At 41.8% G+C, this 25,977-nt stretch overlaps 1 protein-coding gene across 1 annotated transcript in view; it reads left to right on the forward strand.

Annotated features, from left to right (window-relative positions):
* The window catches only part of BAIAP2L1 (BAR/IMD domain containing adaptor protein 2 like 1), a 101,482-nt gene that overhangs the window by 69,650 nt on the left and 5,855 nt on the right, over positions 1 to 25,977 (forward strand). The window contains exons 4-12 of the mRNA XM_084818429.1: positions 4,349 to 4,410; positions 4,512 to 4,583; positions 6,209 to 6,346; positions 7,323 to 7,475; positions 7,966 to 8,133; positions 11,138 to 11,288; positions 13,120 to 13,327; positions 15,102 to 15,176; positions 17,119 to 17,293. Of these exons, the coding sequence (XP_084674555.1) occupies positions 4,349 to 4,410; positions 4,512 to 4,583; positions 6,209 to 6,346; positions 7,323 to 7,475; positions 7,966 to 8,133; positions 11,138 to 11,288; positions 13,120 to 13,327; positions 15,102 to 15,176; positions 17,119 to 17,293 (1,202 nt within the window). The remainder of the gene's footprint in view (positions 1 to 4,348; positions 4,411 to 4,511; positions 4,584 to 6,208; positions 6,347 to 7,322; positions 7,476 to 7,965; positions 8,134 to 11,137; positions 11,289 to 13,119; positions 13,328 to 15,101; positions 15,177 to 17,118; positions 17,294 to 25,977) is intronic.

Below are 25,977 nucleotides of genomic sequence, written 5' to 3' on the forward strand. Positions count from 1 at the left end.
TATACCATAATACATTTCTTCATCTTTTGGGTGCCATAGAACTCTTCGTTGTAGTTCAACAAATTGGACTGCAAGCTTTAAGAGGAGAAACATGATGAAGCTAAAGTTATTTAATGTTTAAGATGATGGACATCATACACAATATTAAAATAAGTGTGTTCATTTGCAGTATCTTAATCCTACCCAATTTTTATCTAATCAAGCCTTGTGACATGATGCAAATATTATTTCGTTCTGAGCAAGCAGCTTGCTAAACCCACCAGTCAAGCTAGCAAGGCTTTGTACACATTGGCAAGGTATTCTAAATATATTTATTCTGGCGTCCTTTTTCTCTTTAAACTTAAATTCACATTTTTACTCAATAGGTTATATTCAGAGTCATGTTTAAATATATTCCCTGGTAAAATAGAGCTTTTTCATGCTCTGTTCTCCAGAGTCAACTGATTTTTATTAAGCAAAAAGGATCCTGTTCTGTTTTATGATTCATCAAGAGTTTGTTTACTGAGCTATAATTAGTTACACCTGTGTAAACCAATTGACAGGAATGGAATTGAACAGGTGTCACTGTGTAATTCGAATGCAATTGGGATGAACACTAGGCATAGCAGAAGGGTGAGATTATCAAACTCACAACTCATATATTATTATTCTGTTTGAAGTTTTTTAAGCCACCTTGAGTCTATCTATGTACACATGCAGAATATACACAAATTTATAGTAATAAGAGCCTTATTGGATCAGACCAAAGGTTTATCTAGTCCAGCATTATATTTCCCACAGTGGCCCTTTCCAGCATAGTATGAAGGCAATTTCCCACCCTTGCTCTTGCCCTCCCACAACACTTGGTATCCAGAGGTATACTGCCTCTGAACCTGGGGTAGAATGGCCACTTACTCATCACCAAAAAAGGAAAGGAATCACTCCCACCTCCGCAAAAAAATGGAAAGCGGATATACATAACATTTGCATATACTTATTTATATTTATAGATGCAAATTTAGAAATAATTAGTACAATTTATATAGAAATACAATATATCTCAACATCATGGAGAAGACTGTAACCAGATGACCAGTATGCCTGCTCAGCTTCCTGCCCAGGTGCCAAGTGTTGATGGGCAATTTCAAGGCCCCTGCTGCTCTCCCTCTTTATGGTTCTTAAATCTAGACTTGGACTGGTCAGCTCTTCAAATAGAGGATGCCTTCAAAATAGAGAACTGTCCTCTGTGAAGTAGGACACACAGCCACCATAACTTGGAAGGTCCATTATCCATCAATGGCTCCTGATAAATATTATGTCCCTCTCCAAAAGTCATGTATGTGTTGATACTCCTTTAAAGATGAAATAGTGACCATCTATCTTTCTGACTGCTTGTTGCCAAATTACATCTATCCTATCTCCATTTAAACAGTTAAAGAAGGTGCCTGTCCTGTGAATACTCAGGCCTGTGGTCAGATTCTTTAAGAGTACAGATTGTGCTTCCTGCTGTAGGTTTTTTCTTTCCATTTGCTTGTGGCAAAAGGCGTTTACCCTTCTTGTTGAATTGGGTATTGTTGCAGTACTGGAATTACTAACAATGGCCCAGAAGTCTGACAGGTAGCAGGCACTAAAGCATTGTAACTTCTAGGAAATCCGATGTGCACATTTGGCTGATATTAAGTTCTGACATCCAGAGAGGACTAGATTTTTTTAAAGTATCTTCTGACATTAATAAAGAAGGGATTTTGTTTTCTGATACCTACTGCAGTGTGGAAGAACAGAAGCTGCCAACATTCCCATTGCTCTTGTGTTCTGTCACTTTAGAAGGGCAGGCAAAGAGATGAGTTTTCAGTCACAGTAAATGAACTTAGGTTGGAGGCTAAAATGTGGAAGAGTGTTAATGCTGAAGTATTTCCATTAGATGTATTACATTTAGAAGACACAAGCTAGCTCATTCCGTACTTCTGCATTTCCCTGTCTGCAGTACTTATGAGAGTAACTAACATTCTACCCAACGCTGTTCTGATACTTTAGAAAGTACAGCTTCGGCTTAATAATATGACTGTAAAATCCCCCAAATCCGTCAACTGTGGAAGTATTTGACTTTTAGGTAAAAGAGCTCTGTTTGTCTTACTCTTTGCATCTTACTGTGTACTGTAAGATTACTATGGTTTCATTGTCAAAATATTGACTCATTAATTACACAAGAGGAAGTAGGTGAGCCAGTGGGGACGATGGGGACGTTATGGGGACGATGAGGCTCTTGGGATGTAGGAAAAAGTAGGAAAAAACCCAGACCTGTATATAAAATAACCATCTTAAATATTTACTTTCATTTCCGAACTGTATTAGTCCTTCAAATTGTTTTGAAGGGCAAAAGAAAAAAATCAATTTTCAGGAAGATCAGCCAGTCACACCCTGTAGCTCTGAGAGTGCTATGAAGACCAGAATAACAACATATGAAAGTCAGGTTTTCCAGTCTTGACCCCGCCAGGTGAATGAGTCGTTTTATTGAACATTTACACTGTCGTGGCAGGAAAAGCCAAAGGAAGGGAGTGTACAAGGGTGGGGAGAGTAGTGCCAGCACACAGCCTTGTTGGATAGCTGTCAGAATGTTGAGTTCCAGCTTCTACTGCATTAATCTTTGCAAATTTGCCAGCCGTTGGTCAAGTGTGTTGCTGTGGCAGCAAAATCTCAAAAGCATGTACTGTATGAGCAGAGCTGAAGAAAGCTTTAAAAAATACACACACTTTGCAGGATTTGAACCTTAGTCTTCATTAAATTGTAAATTGCTTCATTATTTCTTCAAATATGCATACTTAAGGCTGACATATTTTATGAGGTCAGCTGCAATCCTCCGCATAGTGTTTTCGTGCGCAAGTCCCATTTAAGTAGGTGGGACTTGCCCATGCATAACTGAGGGCATGCATGATTACACCCAGTCCCAGTCCCTATTTTCATTTGCAAGGTAGGTTATAAATATTTGTGTTTTACAGGTAGAAGGGCTGAGTCAGAGACTGTCTGCTACTAATATGGTAGAGGAGAAAGGGCAGGCATCAATTAGATCTCTCAACAGTTTGCTGAAATAATAGTGAATGTGGAAGAAAGACACATGAGGAAGAGGACTCAGTAACGTATTTCCTCCCTATTCCTGCGTTCTCATAAGCAGAAGGAAAGAGGCCATGGTTCTTCAGCCATGGTTGCTAGATATGGCATAGATGGAAATTTTCTGGATTTGCCAGGAGATTGGCTACCTAAGTGCCATTATATTGGCTTTGAGGCTTTGATGGGTTATACTGCCAGGGTTTTTGCAGTTCTCATCAGAGCATTTGAGAGTTAAGAGATGTGTTGAGAAGGTTATGTCTTAATTGACATACAGACATAAAAAGCTGTCTTATACAAAGTCAGATCATTGATCCATTAGGGATAAGCAACCTGGTACCCTCCAGATGTTTCAAATGACAACTCCCATCAACCCTGGCCAACATGACCAATGGTCAGTGATTATTTATTTAATTAATTAATTTGGTTTATACCCCCCTTTCTTACAAAAGTGTTGTTCAAGGCAGCTTACAAAACAATTTAAAATAGATTAAAACAATAGAACGCATTGAAATACCATTTATGGGAGTAAGTGCTCTGGAAGGCACCAGGTTGCCTACATTTGCAGCTTTCCAAGGTTTAAGACAGGAGTCTTTCAGCCCTTTCTGAATCCTCTGTGGATTGAAAGTAGGATCTTATGCATGCAAGGCATGTGCTCTACCACTGAGCTGTGATCCATGCAGTGCAAGAAAAGAACATCGACTGGAGGAGGAAATATATTATTGGGCAACTGTGCAGTAGCAGCAGGCTGTTTCCTAGCAAGAGAGTTTGTAGCTCTTCACATGGTTGAAATGTATATAGGGTATATACATGGATAGGGGGTTGGATTACACCTTCCACCCCTGCCCACCCCCTCAATTGCAAAATACAGGATCCCTTATCTTATGGAGAGGGCATACACACATACGAGTTGTTCCTGTGCAGACTGTGTTTGTAGCAAGCTGATCAATGCGTGGAGGTGGGGGCAGGGACAGGAGGCATGATCCTAATCCCCTCTTTGTATGTTCAGTTAACACCTATTTTGAATGTATATAAAGGGCTATTGTATCTGTAAAAGTATATTGTTATCAAATAGTTGTTGTGCATAACTGTGGCCAGATACCATTTGTTCTAAAACTTGTTTTGCTGTTTGTGGTAAGGGATTTAAAAAGAATATCCACATATTCTGCATACTGTTGAATGCATTGCTCTACTGCTCTCCCCCCCTTTAAAAGTCTTCCACCAGTAAAATAAACCAGAAATAATGTTGAATTTTGTTTGTCAACAGGGCATGTTCTCATAGAAATTTCTATTGCACACAAGAAACTAAATGACAGCTTAGATGAAAGTGTAAGTAGACATTTTTGCAATATTTTTTAAATATTTCAAAATCATTTCTTATGTGGGTATGCTAACCTTTTGACCATAATATCATATGTTTCCTCCTAAAGTTCAAGAAATTCCATAAAGAGATTATATCTGAGCTGGAGAAGAAAACTGAACTAGATGTAAAATACATGAATGTAAGTATATTAATTTCCAGTGCCAGAGAACATTGACCATATATATAATAATCTTACCCCTTGTGATATTTGATGTTGGTAACTATCATAAAAAATGCATGGCACTGTAGGTAGTCTCCAATGTTAGTCCTATGTAAAGTCAAACCATTGAAATGAATGAGACTTAAGTTAGCCATAACTAAGTCCCATTCATTTCAGTGGGTCTACTTTATGTAGAACTAACATTAGATACTACCCAGTGACTCCACTGGGGTGGTGGGAAAGCCTTTTCACTTCTGCAGCATCATGTCTATAACAAATTCTTGGATTTAGGGCACTGAGTTCTGTCTACAACACCTCTGTTTTTACCATATATCAAGACTGAAGACCTGCATGTGTTGACTTCAAGACTGAATCTTTAAGATTGCAATCCTATATACTTTACACAAACCTGCACGCTTACCTGGAAGACCCATAGCAGTCAATGGGTCTTGTTTCTAATTAGAATGTATGGCAAGAATGCAATTAATACTGAATTATGATTGGAGATATACTTAAGATGTTTTGGATTTCTAGATGTTAGATATATTCATATGCCAGATGTTACCTCTTGTTATGCCGCATGAAAACATTCATCATTGGCAAAAGCTTTACAAAAAGACAAGAATTCAAGCTAAAATGTTTGCTGGTCAAAGGAAGAGCAGTAACGCCAGTTTTAACTTTATACTATGCAATTACCAAGTTATGGAATCTTGTGCACTGGGATGGCAAATACCTTGAGCTAAAACCAAACAGGGTTTGATCATACACCTCTAGCAGCAGCATTATGGATAGAGAAATCTCTGTCTTCTTAGTTCTAAGATCCTTGGAGCTTTAGCAAATAGAGCTGTTATGTATGTTATGTATGTTATGTCTGTGAAAAGATAAGAAATTTTCTGGGCTTCTGTAAAAGCTGATAATTCAATTATGAATCCATAAACAAATCAGCTCAGACTTGCAAGAAGGCATGGTTACTTTCTCAACTATCTCATGGAAATTGTTCTAATATTTTGCTGCTATAATATTTTTTATCATGAGCTATGTACCCCTGTTGAGGGCTCTCCATTGTGAACCTCCTTTAGACAAAATTATTTTTAAAGGCCGGTGAAAATGTCAAAAGTAAATAAAATAAATGAATGCAGCAGCAGCTTCTCAGACCGGTGTGTCATGGGGTTACACATTGCTCTGATTTTATTATGTTTTAAACTTTTAAGGGTTTTATATGATGTTTGATCATGTTGTATTTTAGGGTTTTAATTTTTGTGAATCACCCAGAGAGCATGGGCTATTGGGTGGTATAGAAAAATGCTAAACAAATAAATTATCAGACTCAAGTAACACCAGGCTGTGAATGAACAACAAACTTGCTGGACCCCCTTTACAGCTTTTCCCACTTTCAAGTTGCTGACATTAGATTGGGGCAACTGACTGTAGCATGTTCTGATCATTTGTAATGCAATGTTTTACTGCAACACCAGAATAACATCATGTTTTGTGGCACTGACACTGACATTGGTTGAACATGCCTTCTCAAGTATTAGCCTCTTGGTATAGGGAGTTGAATTCCCAACATGGTTGTCTAACACCTCTGAACACTTTGGTTGCAGGCTACTTTGAAGAGATACCAGAATGAACATCGAAGTAAACTGGATTCTTTGGAAAAGTCTCAGGCTGAGCTAAAGAAAATCCGAAGGAAAAGTCAAGGAGGAAGGAATGCAACAAAATATGAGCTTAAAGAAACGGAGGTTAATATGCTCTCCTTGTGTTCATGCCATTCCCTGTGCCAAAGTGCATGGCCTTGACCCAGAGTTGCACAAATTGAAGCTACTTCCACAGTGGAGCTTTCTCGACCCGCCCTCCTCACTGCCCTCCACTCATGCAAGCTGCCTCCACCCACTTTTCCCTGATCCCCCTTCCCACTGTAGCCCCTGTACCACATTCAACTGAAGGGGGAGTGGGGAAAGTCCCACTGTGCGATTGGCTTTCACTCAACCAGATTTGGGATCAAAGCCCATCTATCTCTAATTTGAATATCTGAAATTGGATTACATTGGAGGGGTGTGATGTTCATGTCTCAAACTAACGTTCTTCTGTTGACTTGCTGTAGAAGGAGTGTTCATAGGCATTTTGCATGTCAGCATTCTAATATCTCTTGGAAGGAAAAACTAATTGGATATTGTGTAGACGTAGCAAGGGAATAAATGTAGTTAAAGATAAGGGATATTTCTATAAGTTTTATCTAGTTGATTTCTAATGTTTATTTCTATACATTTATTGTGGAATGAGCTTCCCAGAGAGGCTCACCAGGAGCCTATGTTGTGCTCTTTCTGGCACCAGGTGAAGACCTTTTTATTTTCCCAGGCATTTTAGTCTTTTAGCTCTGTTGTTTTAAATCTGTTATTGTATCTGAAATGTCTGCACTACTGCTAGGTTTTATTTTGGTTTGTGTTTTTATACTGTAGTTTTAAGCTTTTACGTTTTATATTGCAGTTTTTATGTATTCTATGGTTTTAATTGTTGTGAACTGCCCAGAGAGCTTCAGTTATTGGGCAGTATAGAAATGTAATAAATAAATGATCAGGGGTAAGCAAGTGCACTGCTTACCTCTCTATTTGAGATTGGATTGAGATAAGATATTAAGGCTGCAATTAGATTCAAGTTGTCTAAGAAGAATGTATAAAGTTTTCTCTGTCTTAATCTACCTTTTAATACTTAATTTAGTATTTGGAAACAGTGAGTTCTCGGCAGAGTGATATCCAAAAATTTATCGCTGAAGGTTGCAGAGAGGCTTTACTTGAAGAGAAAAAAAGATTCTGTTTTCTGGTTGACAAGCACTGCAGTTTTGCTCAACATATGAAGTATTACCATGTAGAGGTTAGTATGAGAGAAGAATCTTAAGTTGTCAGAAAAGCAGAAAGCCTGATTTTGTGAGATGCTGAGGTTTTCCACAATGCAGACTACACTCTAAGAAGACATGAATTTTAGACCTCACTGATTGAAATTTGTGACATTTGAAAACTGGAAAGCCCAGGCCCATAAATGAACATTCAAGTTGCAACATGTAGTCTGTGGCAGATGGTTATTTGCCACTATGACCCTATAATGGAAACTGTATAGGGACTTGTATATAAACCACTACTTTTCTGTGACAGGAAAGTATATTTCACAAAACAATCTGTATCTTGGTGCTGCAGTATGTCATAGTTCACACTACCAATAGAATTTGACAAGAACCTTCAACCAAAGATGTCTGCACTCAAGTAACTAAGTCACAATGTAATCAATTGCCATTTTTAAGGTTTAATCTGAAAAGTATATACTCTTTATTTTAAAAAACAAAAAACCTCAATCCTGTTGTTTATAGTGCTCAGAGTTACTTAACTCCAAGTTGCCTGGGTGGCTGGAAACTTGCAGTGATGCTACCAAAGTGCCAGAAAAAATCATCAATATGATTGAAGAGATAAAGACACCTGGCTCCACTCCAGTATCTGGAACTCCTATGCCTTCACCAATGTTAGAGAGAAGCAGTATGGTGAGGAATTCCCTTTCAACTACAAGTTTTCCTTTTGGGAGTGGGTGGGGTGAGTAGATAAGAAATAAATGGTTACCTTAAGAAACTATTTGTTGAAAAGATTTTCCTCCTATCACAGTTTGAAGTTCTAGGCTTGACTTCTAAGGAAACAGCTAAGCCACATTTTGATAGCTGTGTATTGGTGCTGACAGAGGTAAATGGGGTTAGGACATTGGTCTTCTATTGGTGGGTCAGGACCCATGAGTGGATTGTACCCTGATCTAAGCGGGTTTTGCCACTGATGCTGCCGCTTTTTAAACAACAGTTATATACAGTGACCAAATGCAAAAGGGGAAAAGGCTCCTTTATTATTGATAGTTGTGATGAAGAGGGAGATTCAGCAGATGCAACTTCTCACCCTGCATTTGCCAAAATACCTCCTTTGGTACCACTATTATGGCACAGAAAATCTGAAGTTTTCAAGGACATGTGTGGATATATACAGTTAAAAAGAAGAAGTGTGTCTCATGTCATAGGTTGGGATTGAGCGGGCGGCCTGAGCTTGAAAGGGTTATAGGTTACTGTATTAGGGTACTTGGAGGAGTGTTAGTGCAAAGTGCATAACTTCTTTTTACACTTCCTGTGTAAAGATATGTGTTCCCCTTTCCCCCTATATAGAAGACCTATGTAAGAGTATTCCAGAGCCCTTTCCTGCTTTTTTGTCTGATCATTCGCTGCAAACCCTCACTGACTGCATTCTAGCCACATATTAGAAGCAAATACAATAGCAAATGCCTTTCTAGAGACTAACTAAACAGTCCTCTCTGTAATGAACAGTAGCAACCTGGGAAGAGTTGGAAGGCCTTGTTGTTGTTCAGTCGTTCAGTCGTGTCTGACTCTTCGTGACCCCATGGACCATAGCACGCCAGGCCTTCCTGTCCTGCGCTCTCTCCCGGAGCGTGCTCAAGTTCATATTCATTGCATCCGTGATGCTATCTAGCCATCTCATCCTCTGCCGTCCCCTTCTCCTTTTGCCTTCAGTCTTTCCCAGCATCAGGGTCTTTTCCAGGGAGTTTTCTCTTCGCATTAGGTGGCCAAAATATTGGAGCTTCAGCTTCATTATCTGTCCTTCCAATGAGCACTCAGGGTTGATTTCCTTTAGGATGGACTGATTTGACCTCCTTGCAGTCCAGGGGACTCGTAAGAGTCTTCTCCAGCACCACAGTTCGAAAGCATCAATTCTTCGGCGCTCAGCCTTCCTTATAGTCCAGCTCTCACAGCCATACATTACTACTGGGAAAACCATAGCTTTGATTAGACGGACCTTTGTCGGCAAGGTGATGTCTCTGCTTCTTACTATGCTGTCTAGGTTTGCCATAGCTTTCCTCCCAAGGAGCAAGTGTCTTTTAATTTCATGGCTACAGTCACCGTCCGCGGTGATCTTGGAGCCCAAGAAAGTAAAATCTATCACTGCTTCCATTTCTTCCCCTTCTATATGCCAGGAAGTGATGGGGCCAGATGCCATGATCTTCGTTTTTTTAATGTTGAGTTTCAAACCAGCTTTTGCACTCTCCTCTTTCACCCTCAACAAGAGGCTCTTGAGATCCTCTTCGCTTTCTGCCATTAGGGTGGTATCGTCTGCATATCAGAGGTTGTTGATAATTCTCCCAGCAATCTTAATTCCGACCTCTGATTCATCCAACCCGGCATTTCTCATGATGTACTCTGCATATAAGTTAAATAAGCAGGGTGACAATATGCAGCCTTGTCGTACTCCTTTCCCAATTTTGAACCAATCGGTTGTTCCATGTCTAGAAGGCCTTACTTACCAACAAAGATTTAAAGCAAAGGTGCAAAACATCAGGCTTGGGTTCCCAATCCATCCCTCCAAGGTTCCTCAGATGATCCCACCACCTTTGGTCATTTGGTGGCTTCCCAGCTTTTGCACGAGTTTTTGCCCATTTTAAAAGGTTGAAATGCATCTCCTAAGGCTTACTTATGGGCAATAAGAGCTTTAAGCTAAAATCTATTTGTATTTTTGATCCCAGCCCCTTTTGCCTTTAGCTCCAGCCACCTCTGGAATGTGGTCCTCAAGAGCTCCAAAAATGGAATTTAGCTCTCAGGACGAAAGAGGTTCACCACCTCTGATTTAAAGGTTGGCGGTAGACATATGGTTCTTTTAAGGCACAATCCTATGGGGATAGGTGGCTGCCTCCAAACTCGGAGGTGACACCTATCCAGTGCAGGGCAGGAGAAGCACAGAGGGGATCATTCCCTCTGCACTTCTCCTGCCCTGCGTTTGTGGCTAGACAGCCGATTTTGGCTGTCTAGCCGCAGGAAGGCGGAGCGGGGGAGGAGGCTGCCGGTTGACACATAGGATGTGTCGTACTAGCATTTCCACCTTCCCCTCCCTGGAATGCCCCATTTTGGCCGCTCCGCATCCAAGCGCGGAGCATGAGGCCATTCTGCACTGCCTGCAAGGCAGTGCGGGGGGGGGGGGGGGGAGGTTCCCAGAAAACCACATATCCTATGCCCGTCTAGCCGCTGACTAGTGGCCATAGGATTGCTCCCTTAAAGATGCTTATTTAGTCAAGTATCCTGTTTCCCACAACAGCCAACCAGATGCTTCTGAGAGGCCAAAAAGTAGGATATGAAGATGATTGCTCTCTCCTGCTTTTACCCCAGCAGCTGGTATTCAGTGGCATACTGCCTCAGAACGATCCAGTAAAGTAATTATTCATGAGAACATTCCATATATTACATAGATCCTTTCAATGAATGAATTCAATAAATAATTTCAAGAAGAGCCCTGATATTTTTCATTTTCCATGTTATTATGCAGGGTACAGACCTAGATATTATTGGATACCATCAAGGTTAGAAAACCAGTAGCTGACATGTTCAAAGAAAAAGGATGTTCTTCAACGAGCTAGTAATGTTTGCATACGTGAACAAAATGGCTAATACCTTATAATGAAACATTATTTCGTGGCATTGATGCGTAGTGTTAATTTTGTGTCTGTAGGTTGGAAACAGTTATGACTCACTTCATAGAAATTATCCCAAAGTGCCCCCCGCACCCACAGGGAGAGCCTATACTAGCCCTTTAGTTGATATGTTTAACAATCCACCAATGGCTCCAAAGGCCCCTTCGGAAAGACTGAATCATTCAACAGGTAAAGGTTCTCTTGTTGATGTGTTGAGATGGTATGTTTGGGGGGATATTAAAAATGATGTACAAAGAATGTTGAATCCATTGGAATCTTATGCTACAATCCTATGCATACCTACCTGTGAGTAAGGTCCATTGAACATGACGGGACTTACTTATGAGTAAACATATATAGCTACCTTGATTAAAGTCTTTAAGGGCTTTGGAATTCCAGAATCGGGGCAAAGAAAAAAGTTCACTCCAAAGCATCCATATTAATCCAAAGGTAGTTTAGCAAATGAGTACCTCATATGGACAATTAAAATAGTTTGTGGTAAAAGTACATGACTGAGAGGCATCTGTTTCTGGATTCTGTTCACTCTCTGCTACTGTTGCTGGTTTAACTGTAAATCTGTCATTTAGGGTGGGCTTCTAAAGTAATTAACATTAGATTAATTCTCTGAAGTCAGTGGTTAACCTGTTGCTGATTTAGGCCTAGTCCTCACAAATAGCAAATGAGTTGGTAAACCTATCTCTGCTTCAGACTACAGGTAGAGCTCATATGATTGAACGCTCATGTATCCAAAACATTTGACTACATACGGAGAATTAGATTTTGGCGGAGAAAAGAAGGGCAGGCTAGAACCCTTCCCCCTGACGTCTAATTTTCTATGTGCAGAGGGTGGGTGGGAATTGTATGGAGAAGCACTTAATCATGTGAGCCCCCACCTGAAGTCTGAAGTGGTAAAGCCCAGACATAGGCTCACCATCTCAGCTGTGGTTTGTGAGAACTTGGCCTTAGCTAGCATAAAGTTAAGTCAATGCTCTGTGCTTTGGACAACTTTACCAAGTCCATCCTTGCACTTCACCAGCTCCGTTTCCTCTATTTGTCAAGAATTAAATGATTTACCTACAGAGCTAGATCCTGCAGCTTTATCTGCTACTCCATAGGTAGGCAACACAGTGCCCTTCAGATGTTTTCAACTACAACTCCCCAAATCCCTGACCACTGGCCGTGTTGGCTAGGGCTTATGGGAGTTTGTAATCCAAAACATTTGGAGGGCACCAAGTTGCCTACCCATGTGCTAATCAGTTATGCCCAGCTACTAAAATTTACACCAGAATGAGGTGACCTCTCATGTTAATTTCGAAGGACCTGTGTGCACACTCACATCCATGTTTTAAAATCCTTTAGAGGTTAAAATTTAAACTATAACATACACATCTGTTTTGGGATGATACTGAACTTCCTAAGCAGTTATCAGATTGTTACCCTGCATGCATCTTCTTTCTGAGATGAACACATGGGTTTTTGTTCTATCATTACATTTTCAAACATTATTTTGTGTGTTTGCAGCTCCTAAAATGTACTTTGGATCTTTTAAAAGTAATATGGTACGGGGGATTTTGTCCCATTAGTTTCAGTGGGACAACATCAGCCCATAGTTAATTCAAAGTTTTGGATGAGTGGGTGGTGGTTGTGGTTGTGTCTGTTTCACTGATGTTTGGATTGGCTGCTTATATTTTTAAAAGTGTTTGCTAGTATTTTAAATTTGCTAGTATTTTAAACTTTCAGGAAGTGAAGAATTAAACCAGGAAGAGTTTTCTCATTTGATCAGTGTCTGAGTTAACAGCAATCCTCATTAAATTATTTGCTTTTGCCAAATAGATATCACTGATGTTACTGCATTTTCATTTAAACAGCAGCTGATAATAAATTGAGGCCACATTGTAAAAAAAAAAAAAAAGGATGGGGAAAGTCTCTCTTTTTTTCAGTATTCTTTAGTTCCGGGCTAACTTATTTTCCTTTGATCCTATGTTATGCTTCTTGTTTGTTTCTTTTTCTTATTAATCAGATCACGTAGATGATTCCAGTTTATCACGATCAACCTCCGTTGCCACGGGACTAAATATAATGAAAAGGCAGAAAGTTAAAACCATCTTTCCGCACACTGCTGGGAGTAACAAGACTCTACTTAGTTTTGCACAGGGAGATATCATCACACTACTTGTATCTGAGGAAAGGGATGGCTGGCTGTACGGGGAACATGATTTGACTAAAGTGTAAGTTAGGCTGCAATCCTATAACCACTCAACTGAAGCCCATTGAATTCAATGGGACTTTCTTCTGAATAGACTTGTATAGGATTGCACTGTAAATCCATATATCCCCTGATTCCAGTAGAGTTTTAGAAAAATAAGGTTGTTGTCTAGTTAGATTGTTAAAAGTGCTGGAGGGAGCAATAGGATATGCTGTTTTCCGGGAACCGACCTCAGAGCCCGCACTCCAAAGTTGGCTTCCACAAAACTGACCTACCCTCACTTCCGCGCTGCCTCCAAGGCAGCGTGGAACAGCCCTGTCCTCCACGCTCACAAGAGGAGCGTGGAGGGGCCAGAAAGGGACGTGGCTGGGGGCGTTCCAGGGTGGGGAGATTGTAGCTGCCTGTACGACACATCCAATGTGTCGTACAGCAGCCTCCTTCCCCGCTCCGTGCTCCTGCAGCTAGACAGCCGCAATCGGCTGTCTAGCAGAAAAAGCAGGGCAGTGGAAGTGCGGAGGGAACGATCCCTTCCATGCTTCTCCTGCCCTGCTTTGGATAGGCGGTCGCCTCCGTGTTCGGAGGTGGCCACCTATCTAGATAGAATTGCGCCCTTAATGTTCTGGAGGCTGCCAGTTGTAGGAAACTTTGAGAGGAGTTATAGGAGGATAACATGATGGTGGGGCAGTTTTAGAATTTTAAAATCAGAATTCAGGTCTCCAAACTTACTTGCAGGGCTGTTAGTCTCCGTATGTACCTGCCTATACAATTAGATCTTCAGTAGAGGACCTCCTGCGGGTGCCCCACCACCATCTGAGGTGAAGTGGTTGGTGATCAAAGAGAGGGCTGCTTTGGAAGGGCAGAGAGGTGTGCCTGCCACATAACATGTTATTCTTTCAGTACCAAGCAAATATATTTTTATTTTCCCAAGCTTTTTAGATACAGTTTTAATCCTGCAGTATCCATAATTGCTGCATTTATGATTTTACAGTCTTCTAGGATATTGTGTTTTTGTATTTATAATTAATTGTTTCATGCTTTATTCCTTGTCCTGGGAATATGATTGAAGGGTGGCATTAAAATACTTACAAATGCCTAAAAGTTCTTTATCAGAGTACTGGCAACGTAAGAAGAGCCTTGTTGGATTGGATCAAAATCCTGTCTCGTCCAGCATCTGGTTTCCCACAGTGGCCAACCAGATGCCTCTAGGAAGCACACTAGCAGAACGTGAGGGAAATAGCCCTGCCCTACTGCCGTTCTTCAGAATTTGGTAATCAGAGGCATGCTGTCTTCTGAACCTGGTGGTATCATGACCAGTGGTGTGGTGGAGTCAGGGCTGATAGGGATGCAGCCGCAGCACTTTTTCATTAACAGGGACACTGACATCATCTGCCACCCCCTCAGAATTTCCTGTCCCCTCTGAGCTCAGCTGCCATTGTCACAGTACCTGGGGGGAAATGAATTTCCCCAGCACCAGTATATTGTTCCCTGTTGTAATTTTTGGATGGCTTGGTCTTCAACAGGTAATTAAGACCCATTAGCCTTGCAAAAGACCCGCTCCTAGTGGAGATAAAACTGCTAGAACTGATATGTAAAAGTGGATCAACACATCTGCCTGAATTTTTGGACTCTCCTTGGAGACGTGGCTGTGGGGACTGTCATGATGAACATCTCAACTTCATGACTAGTAGCCATTGATAACATACATTTCTACTACTATTCCATAAAGTGCTATTGCTTTAAAATGTAGATATTAGAGCTTTCATAAGGTAGTCATTTATTACTATGTCCTATTCTAGAAAAGGATGGTTCCCATCATCGTACACGAAGCCAGTGGAAGAACAGGTTGAGACCATTCATATGCCAGTGCCAAAGTAGGTATTATTTTAGCTGGGACTTGTATAAAACATTTTTACACTTTCAAGAAATGTGCCTTTAAAACAAAAGATAAATGCAGATCAGTCTCGATAAATATAGTCACTAGTTTTACTTAAGCACTCAACATAGCCTAGTTTTATATTCTTACCACACTAGCTTGGGATACCTACCTTCACACACAGCTGCAGATGACTTTGTGTCCAGGGAATAACCCCTTCCAGAACATGAACAGCATGCTAGATGAGCTGTTTCCCACTGTGCAACCCTGGTTCTCTTCTGCTGGAGGAGAGGCTGCTGTTCAGTAGAGCTGGCCCAGAAACCAGTACTCTAGCCAAAACACAAGGGAGCCAAGTACCTTCTCAAAAAGACTGGCTAGGGGAAAGTCATCCCTGGGCAACTGGCCTTGAAACACCTGCTCCTCCTGCCCTATGAAAGTAGGTTAACTGTTGTGGAGGGGGCAGTACAATTAAATCTTGCCAGGACATCAGAGCTCTCTGACCCTTTAGCTTCAGTTATGGCACCCAACAAAAAACTCCTCTAAGGGAGCAATCCTGTGGCCGCTAGTCAGAGGCTAGACGACCATAGGATATCTGGATTTCTGGGAACCGACCTTCCCCCCCTTCCGCACTGCCTCACAGGCAACGTGGCAAAGCTCCGTGCTCCATGCTCACAAGAGGAGCGTGGAACAGCCAAAACGGGGTGTTCCCGGGGGGGGGGGGGTCTGGGGCGGGGAGGGCAGAAATGCCTATACGACACATCCAAACTGTTGTATGGCAGTCTCCTCCCCCACTCAGCCCTCCCGCATCTAGACAGCCGCAATTGGCTGTCTGGCGGAAAATGCAAGGCAGGAGAAGCACGGAGGGAATGATCCCCTCCGTGCTTCTTGTGCCCTGCATTGGATAGGTGGGCACATACGAGTTCGGAGGCTGCCTCATATCTACATAGGATTGCACCCTAAAGGAAATAGCTCTGAAACTGCCTATAAGGCTTGGGCAGATGAGGGAATACAAGCAATCTTTATGGTGGGTGGAGGACAAGACCACCTAGATCTCACAAAATGGCTATGGGAGTCAGAAGACACTACCATTCAACTCTATCCCAGGATAGTATTTGGAGTTGTCATCACAAAAAGACTTCTGTACACTTCCCACACACCTCCTGTGTGGAAATGTGTGTTCTACTTTCCCTCTTAAAGGAGTTCTGCCATAGATGGGTCAACAGAAACTTGGAGGGGGAGAGGCTCAGTGAAACCAGTACCTCAGATTCTTCCTTATGCTTCTCTTCATACATACTTCAAGTCTGGTCAAGTGCATGCCTTGGAATTTGGCAGAAAGAACCCAAATCCATGTGAAGCCCTGCTTGGTCTTCCATGCACACTTCTGTGAATCACTATAGAACAGACGCCTTTGCCTCCCAGGGTGCTACAGGGCGACAAAAAAACACCCATAGGCAAATGCTGCAAAACATTTGGTTTCCTTGAAGTTCCTATACAGAGAGGATTCCTCCCACGGGATGATGGTTTTTATTTATTTATTTATTTTATTCATTCATTCATTTCTTAACATTCTATACTGGATTCCTTATCCTGTGGAGGACTGTTCCCACATTCAGCCAAATGCGGTTACAGCCACAACACAGACTTTCCCCATCAGTATGGGGAGGTCTGGGTGGAGGGGGAAGAGCACATGTCTCTGTCTGCCCTCCATAGATAGGATTTGAGGGCTTAGGTTAGCTGTACTTCATGTTTCCAAATGGGAAGGTGAGGTTTCTGTCCTTCAGAAAAATATAATTTCTGCCGGTTCTGTCTGTCAAAAGAGAAGGGTACAGCAAATCAGACTGCTCTAACCCTAAGAAGCAAACGGGAAATGCACAGTGAGCTGGAACCGACTTATCCACTGTTTCTTACAAAACCTCAATGGTTTGTTTTCTTTCCTTTAGTACTGCACCTGTCCGAAGCATCAGCTCAGGAAACTTAACAGAGAGAGGTGGGGTTGTCCTTCCCCCACCAGATTATTTAACTGGGCAAGCAAGAGCAACTTCAGAAGTAAGACTGGAGTCTTCAAGAAGTACTGCTGTTAAAACTCCAGTGGCCAATTCAGAAAGCACAGCTCCAGTGAGTAGACCTGCCAGTTTTGAGTATTGCCTTCTGAAGTCTTGTTCAGTTGTGTACAAGTCCCCAAATGGTATGGAAATACCTGCATGAAATATCAGATTAGTCCACCTTGCTTTTGTATATTTTACTGCTTAATAGTTACCAGTTGAAATAATTTCTCAGGAACATAGTCTTCAAAAACCTTTAGGAAAAAAAAACATACTGCAGATTTATTTTGAAGCTTCCTTTAATGGCCTCAAACACTTTTCCTTAGAGCATCCTTCCCCAACCTGGTGCCCTCCAGATGCTTTGGACTTCAATTCCCATCAGCCCCGGCCAGCATGGCCAATGGTCAGATATGTTGGGATTTGTAGTCCAAAACATCTCGAAGGCACCAGATTAGGGAAAGCTGGTTTAGCGCTAAAACCTATGGGCCAGTTCGCATGACACAGTGACTTATTGTGGGTTAATTAACCCAAGACTAGCCCAGGTGCACATGGCTACACAGCACACCACAACTCCTAATTGCCCTGATTGGAGGTTGCATATTCAAAACAGCAGCTGCATACACTGCGGCTAATCATCAGTTAATGAACCCATAATAACCCGCTGTATCATGCAAACTGGGTCTATATAATGGGACAGGTTTTTTGCAAGTTCTAAATGTGTGTAATTCCATAGTAAATTTTGTCATGAGTCTAGATGTGTAGCTTTCTGTCAAATTAATTGCTGAACAGAGTTTGAACTTCTCAATTAGTTGCCATACCTGAATTAAACAGAGACCAAATTAAATATTTAATAGCTACAGTAATTTTAATAAGCGTTCCAGGTGTCAGGTGTTTGTGCTGGTTAAGACATCAGTTGGAATGAATACTACCTTTAAAATTTCATTGGTCGAACTGTATGAGTTACTAAAACCCTCAGATAAAATTCAGAGGAGAAATCTGAAATATATCATATGTGCTCCTGATAATATGAACTTTTGTGCAAAGTGTACAATAAGAATGTGTAAGACTACAGTTTCTTTGTAAGAAAGGCAAATGCATAGACTTGTAATTTGAATGATTTTTCAGAATAGATTATACATGTTACTAACTTTATTGTGCTTCACCATTCCTTCTGGCTTATACCACCTAAAAAGCTGATAATCATATATCTGCATTCTAGTTACAAGCATAACAACTCACAGGCAAAAACAGTCCAAATCATTATCCAGAAATAAATAACACATCTCTAAAGGCCTTCCTAAGAGAGGGGGGCTTGCATTATCTCGTAAAGATCTTGCAGATTGGACTGAGGAAAGTTATTCTGGAGCATCAGATTTCAGCATGTTGAAGCAGGAGATTTGTAAACCACCCAGAGGGCTTTGGTTATTGGGCAATACAGTACTGTAATAAATGAAATGATATCTAGATTTTAGAGCAGGGATGCAGAACCTCAGGCCTGCAGGCCAAATCTGGGCCCACCTGAGCTCTCAGTCCAGCCCTCTGTGGTTTTCTAGACAGCCATGCATGCCCCCTTCCCCTGATCATTTGGTGGTTTTCCAATTTTTGCACACTTTTTTCCCACTTGGGGGGAGCAATCCTGTGGCCCCTAGACAGTGTCTGTGGGGCCATAATATACTTTGGATTCCCGGATCTGAAGTCGGAGACAGCAATCCGATCTCAGAGCCAGGAATCCGCACTCCCCTCCCAGTCCCTCTAGCAGCTGGCGTGGAAAGAACTGTGCCGGCTGCCTCTCAACCTCAGAGAGGGGGTAGACAGGGCATTCCAGCGGGCAGGGAGGGATGGCAAATGGAGAGGCGGGAATATGAGGTATCCTGAAGCCTCTCTAGCCTCCTTCCCTCCCATTCTGATGTGCCCCAGCTGGATGGCTAAAAAAGCCCATCTAGCTAAAATGCAGAGTAGAAGGTCGGGGAGGCAATGATTGCCCGCTCCCACTCTGCATTTGGATTATCAAAGGCTTACTATCATCTAGGGCAGAAGGAATAAATTGTGCCCCAAAGGTTTGAAACACCTCTCATAAGGCTGATTACTGGCAGGAAGAACTTCAAGCTAAAATATGCTGGTATCTGTGGTCCAGCCCCATTTTGCCTTCAGCCCTGCCCACCACTGGAATGAGACCTCCAATGCTTCTCCAAAGTGAAAGTCAACCTTGGGGCTTAAAAATATTTAATACCCCTGTTTTAGAAGCATAGTTCTCAAAATGTGGCAACAATTTCCCTATAGAGAGAGAGATGAATTTGCTAGAAAAACCCCTTGAGTCATTTCATCCCAGTTGTTGGGTTGTATGAATCAGGAAATTCTTCTGAGCGCACCGGATTGAAAGGAACGGGAGCTGTGCTAGAGCAGAGCAGTGCTCTTTTACATACCCATTCATATCAATGGGACTTGTGCAGGAGAACTTCCAAAGGCATTGTGCCCACTGTGTTGATTAACCGAGGAGGAAAAGAAGGCTTGCTTTCTCCATCCCGTCAGTGCAGTAGAAGTGGCCACAGTTGGCTCATTCTCCTGTACACTGCAGGAAATCCAGCGCATGGAGGGGGGCAAGCAGGACCAGGCCTCCCCAGCCCCATCCTCAACACGCACATGTTAAGCATGGCATTGGAAAGGGGAGCATACATGCACAGGCAGTCTACACAATCAGGAATCCTGCACAGTTGTCCAGGCTTGGATGGCACCGGAAGCTGCAGTTAATCTAAACTGGAAGCAAAGTCTTCTGATACCCTCCTTGTGGCCATGCCGGGCGGGGAGAGCCTCCCAGCCTGAGGCTTGGTGTGGCTCGTTCTTGTAATGCTAGAATATGATTTAGCGTTGCCTCCAGTCCAAACCAGCCCATGTTTTGTCATGCTTTGTGCCCTTAGTTTCTTTTTTAAATAAATAAATGAGCCGTAACCATTATACCATGTGTCAGAATTATATATTGGTTCACTTAAGTCTGTGGCCAGCTGGTGAAACCTATTTGATCAACATGTCCTTTGACAATAATTATGAGAGCAAGAGTTTTAAAGATTTACAAGCTTGGAGAAAGTTGCTAAGCAAGCAGTACAGTGAGTTCTTTGTGGTGCGACAGGCTAAGAGGTGACTGGAGTCCAGTTAAATTATTGTATCAGTTGAGCATCATTGGACTGTATTTCATACACTTAATTTACCCCAATAAATTCTAGAGGGACTTGTTTCTAAAAAGATGTTTCAAATGGCTCATTATGAAGACATTGCCTCATAGAAAAATTAACAGGCATTTCTATAGCGTGTAACTTGGATATGGAACAACATGCTATTGTGAGAAAGGAGGATGTATAGTGCTGGAGGTGGGGAGAAAAGATGTCTTGTAGCCCCTTTTTAATTTAATCAGAGAGAGAGAGAGATGTGTATATCTAGATACACATCTATATGTATAGATGTGTATCTAGATATACAAATCTATATATATAGGAGGGCCGCAGTGGCTTAGTGGTTAAGACACTGAACTGCAGACCGGAAGGTCGGCAGGACAGCAGTTCAAGACCCGACTGCCGCGTGACGGAGTGAGCTCCCGTCTTCAGTCCCAGCTCCTGCCAACCTAGCAGTTCGAAAGCAAGAAATTACAAGTAGATAAATAGGTACCGCTTCGGCGGGAAAGGTAACAGCGTTCCGTGCACCTTGGTGTTCAGTCATGCCGGCCACATGACCACGGAAGCGTCTTCGGACAGCGCTGGCTCTTCAGCTTAGAAATGGAGATGTGTCCGACTCTAGGGGGTGGTGCTCGACTGGTGGGGGACACCTTTACCTACCTTTATATATAGAGATCTATATGTGTGTGTGTGGAGAGAGAGAGAGAGAGAGAGAGAGCCTTATATCAGTTGATTTTAGGGCAGTTAATCGCATAAAAACACAATACCAATAGAACAACATCCAGTAGAACTACAATAACAGAGCACAAGAAAAAGTTCAGTTAAAAAGAACCATTATATCGAAAAGGCTTGTGTGCCCAAGTCTTAATGTGGCACCTAAATGATAACAAAGAAGGTGCCAGTCAAATCCCACTGAGGAGGGAGTTCCCCCAACGGGACACCACAGTACAAAAGCTGTCACTGCAAAAGCCCTCACCAGGAGAAGGATGTTGGCGGATGACCTCAGTAAGCAGACAGGTTGGTATCGGGAGCAAGTATTTATTTTAAGTAGCAGTTCGAAAGCAAGAAATTGCAAGTAGATAAATAGGTACCGCCTCGGCGGGAAAGGTAACAGCGTTCCGTGCACCTTGGTGTTCAGTCATGCCGGCCACATGACCACGGAAGCGTCTTCGGACAGCACTGGCTCTTCAGCTTAGAAACGGGGATGAGCACCACACCCTAGAGTCGGACACGTTGGGGACACCTTTACCTTTACCTTTTTTATTTATTTTAAGTACCTGAGTCCCTGCTTTATAGGTAAGCACTGCTACCTTGAATGGGCTCAGAAACAAACCTGCAATCAGTGAAGCTTTTTTTAAAACTGGTGAGATATGAGCCCATCACATGGCCCCTGTGAATCCTAAATACTTACGGATTTTAGTATTTTTATTGTGTTTGATATTGTTATTATATTTATGTATATATTTCTCCTTTTGTTAGCCACCCTGAACTTTTTAGGATAGGCAGGATATAAATACCTTCATACATACGTACGTCACAAAATGGGTCAGAGCTATCTACCACCTTTCTACACGTGGGACAACTTTAGAATTAAGACACTGAGAATAATTGGCCCATAATCACTGTGAAACAGCACCTCAGTATGGTTAAGAAATTTAACAATAAAGGGGCCGCGGTGGCTTAGTGGTTAAGACGCTGAACTGCAGACTGGAAGGTTGGCAGGACAACAGTTCGAGACCCGAGTGCTGCGTGACAGAGTGAGCTCCCGTCTTCAGTCCCAGCTTCTGCCAACCTAGCAGTTCGAAAGCAAGAAATTGCAAGTAGATAAATAGGTACTGCCTCGGCGGGAAAGGTAACAGTGTTCCGTGCACCTCGGTGTTCAGTCATGCCGGCCACATGACCACGGAAGCGTCTTCGGACAGCGCTGGCTCTTCAGCTTAGAAATGGGGATGAGCACCGCACCCTAGAGTCGGACACGACTGGTTGGGGACACCTTTACCTTTTTTTACAGAAATATATCTTATTAGGCCTACTTCTGCTTCTGTTAGAAGTATGCACACTTTCACACAGAATAGCTCTTCAGGCAGAATGGAAAGTAAGCCATATCTCTCGTATGTGTGTGTGTGTGTGTGTTGGTTGTACAAGTATGTATTTTAATAATTGCACATGGAGGCTTGCTTCAAGCCTTAATGTAAAAATACTTAGATTCTTGTAACGACTCAGGAACCCAATATTTCAGTGTTTAGTCTCTTGTCCTTTTGTGATGAGGTTATACATTTTAATTCCCAGGCATGCCTTTTGAAGTGTGCTGTAGGTTTCCTTTTGGGACAAGGACTTTTACATCACTCTTTCAAACAAATGAAAATTAGAATAAATGGTTCCATCTACCTTACTGTACTGTTTAGTTACTGAAATGTGGTATTTTTGTTCCAAGGGACTAAAACGTTTTTATATTTCAGTGCAAGAAAGGTTTCTTATAGAGTCATTCTTTATTGCCATTGTGATTTATGTGTCATGAAAATTATCCCCATGGCTGAAATTTAGGAAAAACATCATCATCAACAACAACAATGAGGATTTTTTAAAAAGCTGTAAAAAGCCAAAACAAAAGGCAAAAGACAGCTGCACCAATGTTTGTAGCCCCAAACATGTTTTGCTATTCTTCTCTTTATCAAGGGGAATGGAGCCAGGAATTCTAAGCATTATTTGGAAGTTTTGAAGTAATCGATTGCCTTTGATAAAGAGGAGTATCTTGAAATGCATCGGGAGCTATAAACATTGGTGCAACTATCTTTCATTTTGTTCTCAAATTTAGCAACCATGAAAACAGAACTGACTCTAAAGCATAACTCCTACTTGGTCTTATTCTGCACTCAATTCATAAAACTGAATTCCAATTCATATTGGACCATATACCAATATGGGTCCTCCCCAAACCAGTTTCATGATGTCTGAAAGCAGGAAATATCTGTAACTGGCATGTATGATTGCTCTCTAGAGCAGCAGTTGGCAGAAGTTAGATCAGGATCTCCTAGTAGATTGCTGGATGATTTGCAGTAGATCAGTAAGGTTTTCTGGCTCCCTATTGTTTAACAAGACCAGCAATGCAAAGGCATCCTCTCCTACCCTAAATTAGGTTGTTAGAATTCCTGATGTATAGTCACTCATATGTAGACATACTTGTATATGAAGGTCATCCCAGAGCTCATAGGATGCGGGAAATAAATGGCTCTGTTCCCTGCATTTAGCTCCACTACTCCCAAGCCACTAATTCACCCCTGGCTGTGGCTGCTGGACTTCAAGGTTCTAGTTAAAAAAACAAAGTAGAACTTGCAAGCCTGAAGCCTACCCGTGCCTGCTTTACAGAACTTAGGAGAAGTTGGTTGCCCATACCCTTGGAATTGGTACCATCTGTGTATGGCTCTGACACATCTTCAGTCTGTCCCCAGAAGTTCCCATGCTTGGTAAAATTAATCTTACATGGTGATCCTAAATACATTAGCCAGGATTCAAAGAGCTATTTTAGGATTTTTGATTCCCCACCCCCACCCCCTCTCTTTTTGGACAGCAAACCACCATGCCATATAACAAACTGCTTTTGAAATTCCTCTTGACTTTCAGAAGGGATTTTCCATGTGGCATGAAGAGTTGCAGTTTGAGAAACCCAATGCCAAAGCTGCCTTTAGCACATGGGAGCTAGTTGTATCATTCTTTTGGATCCTGGCCATTATTGGGGATCTCATTGGGACTGATTTCAATAGGATTAATGTGCTTAGGATCATGGTGTTAGCCACGCTTCGACTTGCTAAGTATTGACAAGGAGGTAGTAAGTATACTTTGGTCCAGAAGTGGCTGTCATAAGCTTGGCATAGCAGTCTGTGCTTCATGCTTTTATATCACAAACATTCAGTTTAGAAATGGCTTTATACGTTTAAAATAGATGTCAAGCATTTGCACAAAGGAAACATTTATTATAGGCTGACGGAAAGCTTGTGAATTCAGTAGATAATCACATTTCCAAAATGACCATTTATACAATAGCTATGTGATATATATGTAAGAGAGAACCTTCAGTAATTCATGTTTCAGTAACTGACATTGAAAAATGTCATTTTCCAACTGCTCAATTCTCTTGGTGATTTTGCCACTTCAAAATAATGAGATTGTTTGCAGTGAAACTTATTGAGATTATTTTTACACATTGATTTATAGAGTTAATTTAGTCTCGTTTTCGTGCTATAGGTAGTAATAAAATGAAACCTACATCAATATGTATATGTGAGTGAGAAGATAATACATTTTGCTGAAATGCCAGGGATATTCCTTCACCATTTTTGCTGTAAAACCTAGTATTTGTGGTCTTTCCAGAGAACCACAGTGCCACCTTCTGGTTACAGAGGTTGTTGCAGTTTAGGCACACTGGGAAAGATGAGATATGAAATTGGCAAGGTGACATTGAGGAATATGCAAGTTCTCATAATATATTAAACCCATAATTGGGTAGAACAGAAGGAGAATTAAGCTGTATTCGATCATTGTTCTTTATAATTAGCCTAGTTATAAATATAAGCCAGGATCCATGCTCCATTCCCTCATGAGGGCTTCTAAGCTCCCCTCTCCCAGCAAAAGCCCCTTCCTAAAGTTGGGAGACCCTCCAAAGCACCACCCCATAATGTATAAGGGGCTGCTGTTGGAAGTAATTCATACAGGGGTGGTGGTAGTGGATCTCACCCATGGTTCCCAGTCCCTACCTAGATTGTAAGTCATCTTACAAGAGATCCTGCCATTTCTGAGTGTTTATACTATTACACTGGATCCTCATGTCCTTGAGAAAAGGGAGCAAAATGATCCAGCTTAAACAGTAAAGAGAAATAAAGCTGCCATCTTGTTGTTGTTTTTAAACGCCTAAACAGATAAGGTTCCAAAACTTGCCAGTGTAAAATACTTGCTTGCAACAAAGCATCTTACAATAGTGTCACATGAGTTCCCCCACTCGCCATTACTCTCTCCATTTGAACTGGTGAACAGCCCACCATCGCTTTTGTGTCAGCTGCATGTCTTATTAAAGTGTTTCCTCCCAAATGTGTCATCCTAGAGCACCCTAAGGCAGGTCTACACAACATGTGTGTCCCACAAATTCCCCCAAAGGCCTTGATAAACCATCTGCTGTTGCTGTTTGCCTGAAACAGCAAAAAACAAGAGTGTGTCAAGTTCTTGGCAGAACACAACACATGCCTTGTGAGCTGCTTTTGGGTAGCAAGGTCACAAGTTGTACAGGCCTGCCCTAGAAGATCCACAGGACATTTGGCCCTGAGCCTTCCAACTATGTTGCTTATAAAGATGTTCCTGAAGTGTTGTTGTTTCAGATAAGAGTTATGGGTGCAAGATGGATCCAAATAGCAGCCCCTGAGATAGTTGGTGTGATTGTGCTGCCGCCATCTGCATTGGCACCACAGCAGTGTCCATGCAGATTTCCTGTATACCTTGCTTTGCTGTATTGAACACAACCCCTGCTAACAGGCTGAAATGGTGATAGCAGGAGGAGGCAGTAAACTATCCTTGCAGACAGATCCTATTGTCAGAATATCATAGA

This window comes from Heloderma suspectum, chromosome 12 (assembly GCF_057233095.1).
Source record: "Heloderma suspectum isolate Gila_16-S chromosome 12, 16-S_ref, whole genome shotgun sequence".
Classification (NCBI taxonomy): Eukaryota; Metazoa; Chordata; class Lepidosauria; order Squamata; family Helodermatidae; genus Heloderma; species Heloderma suspectum.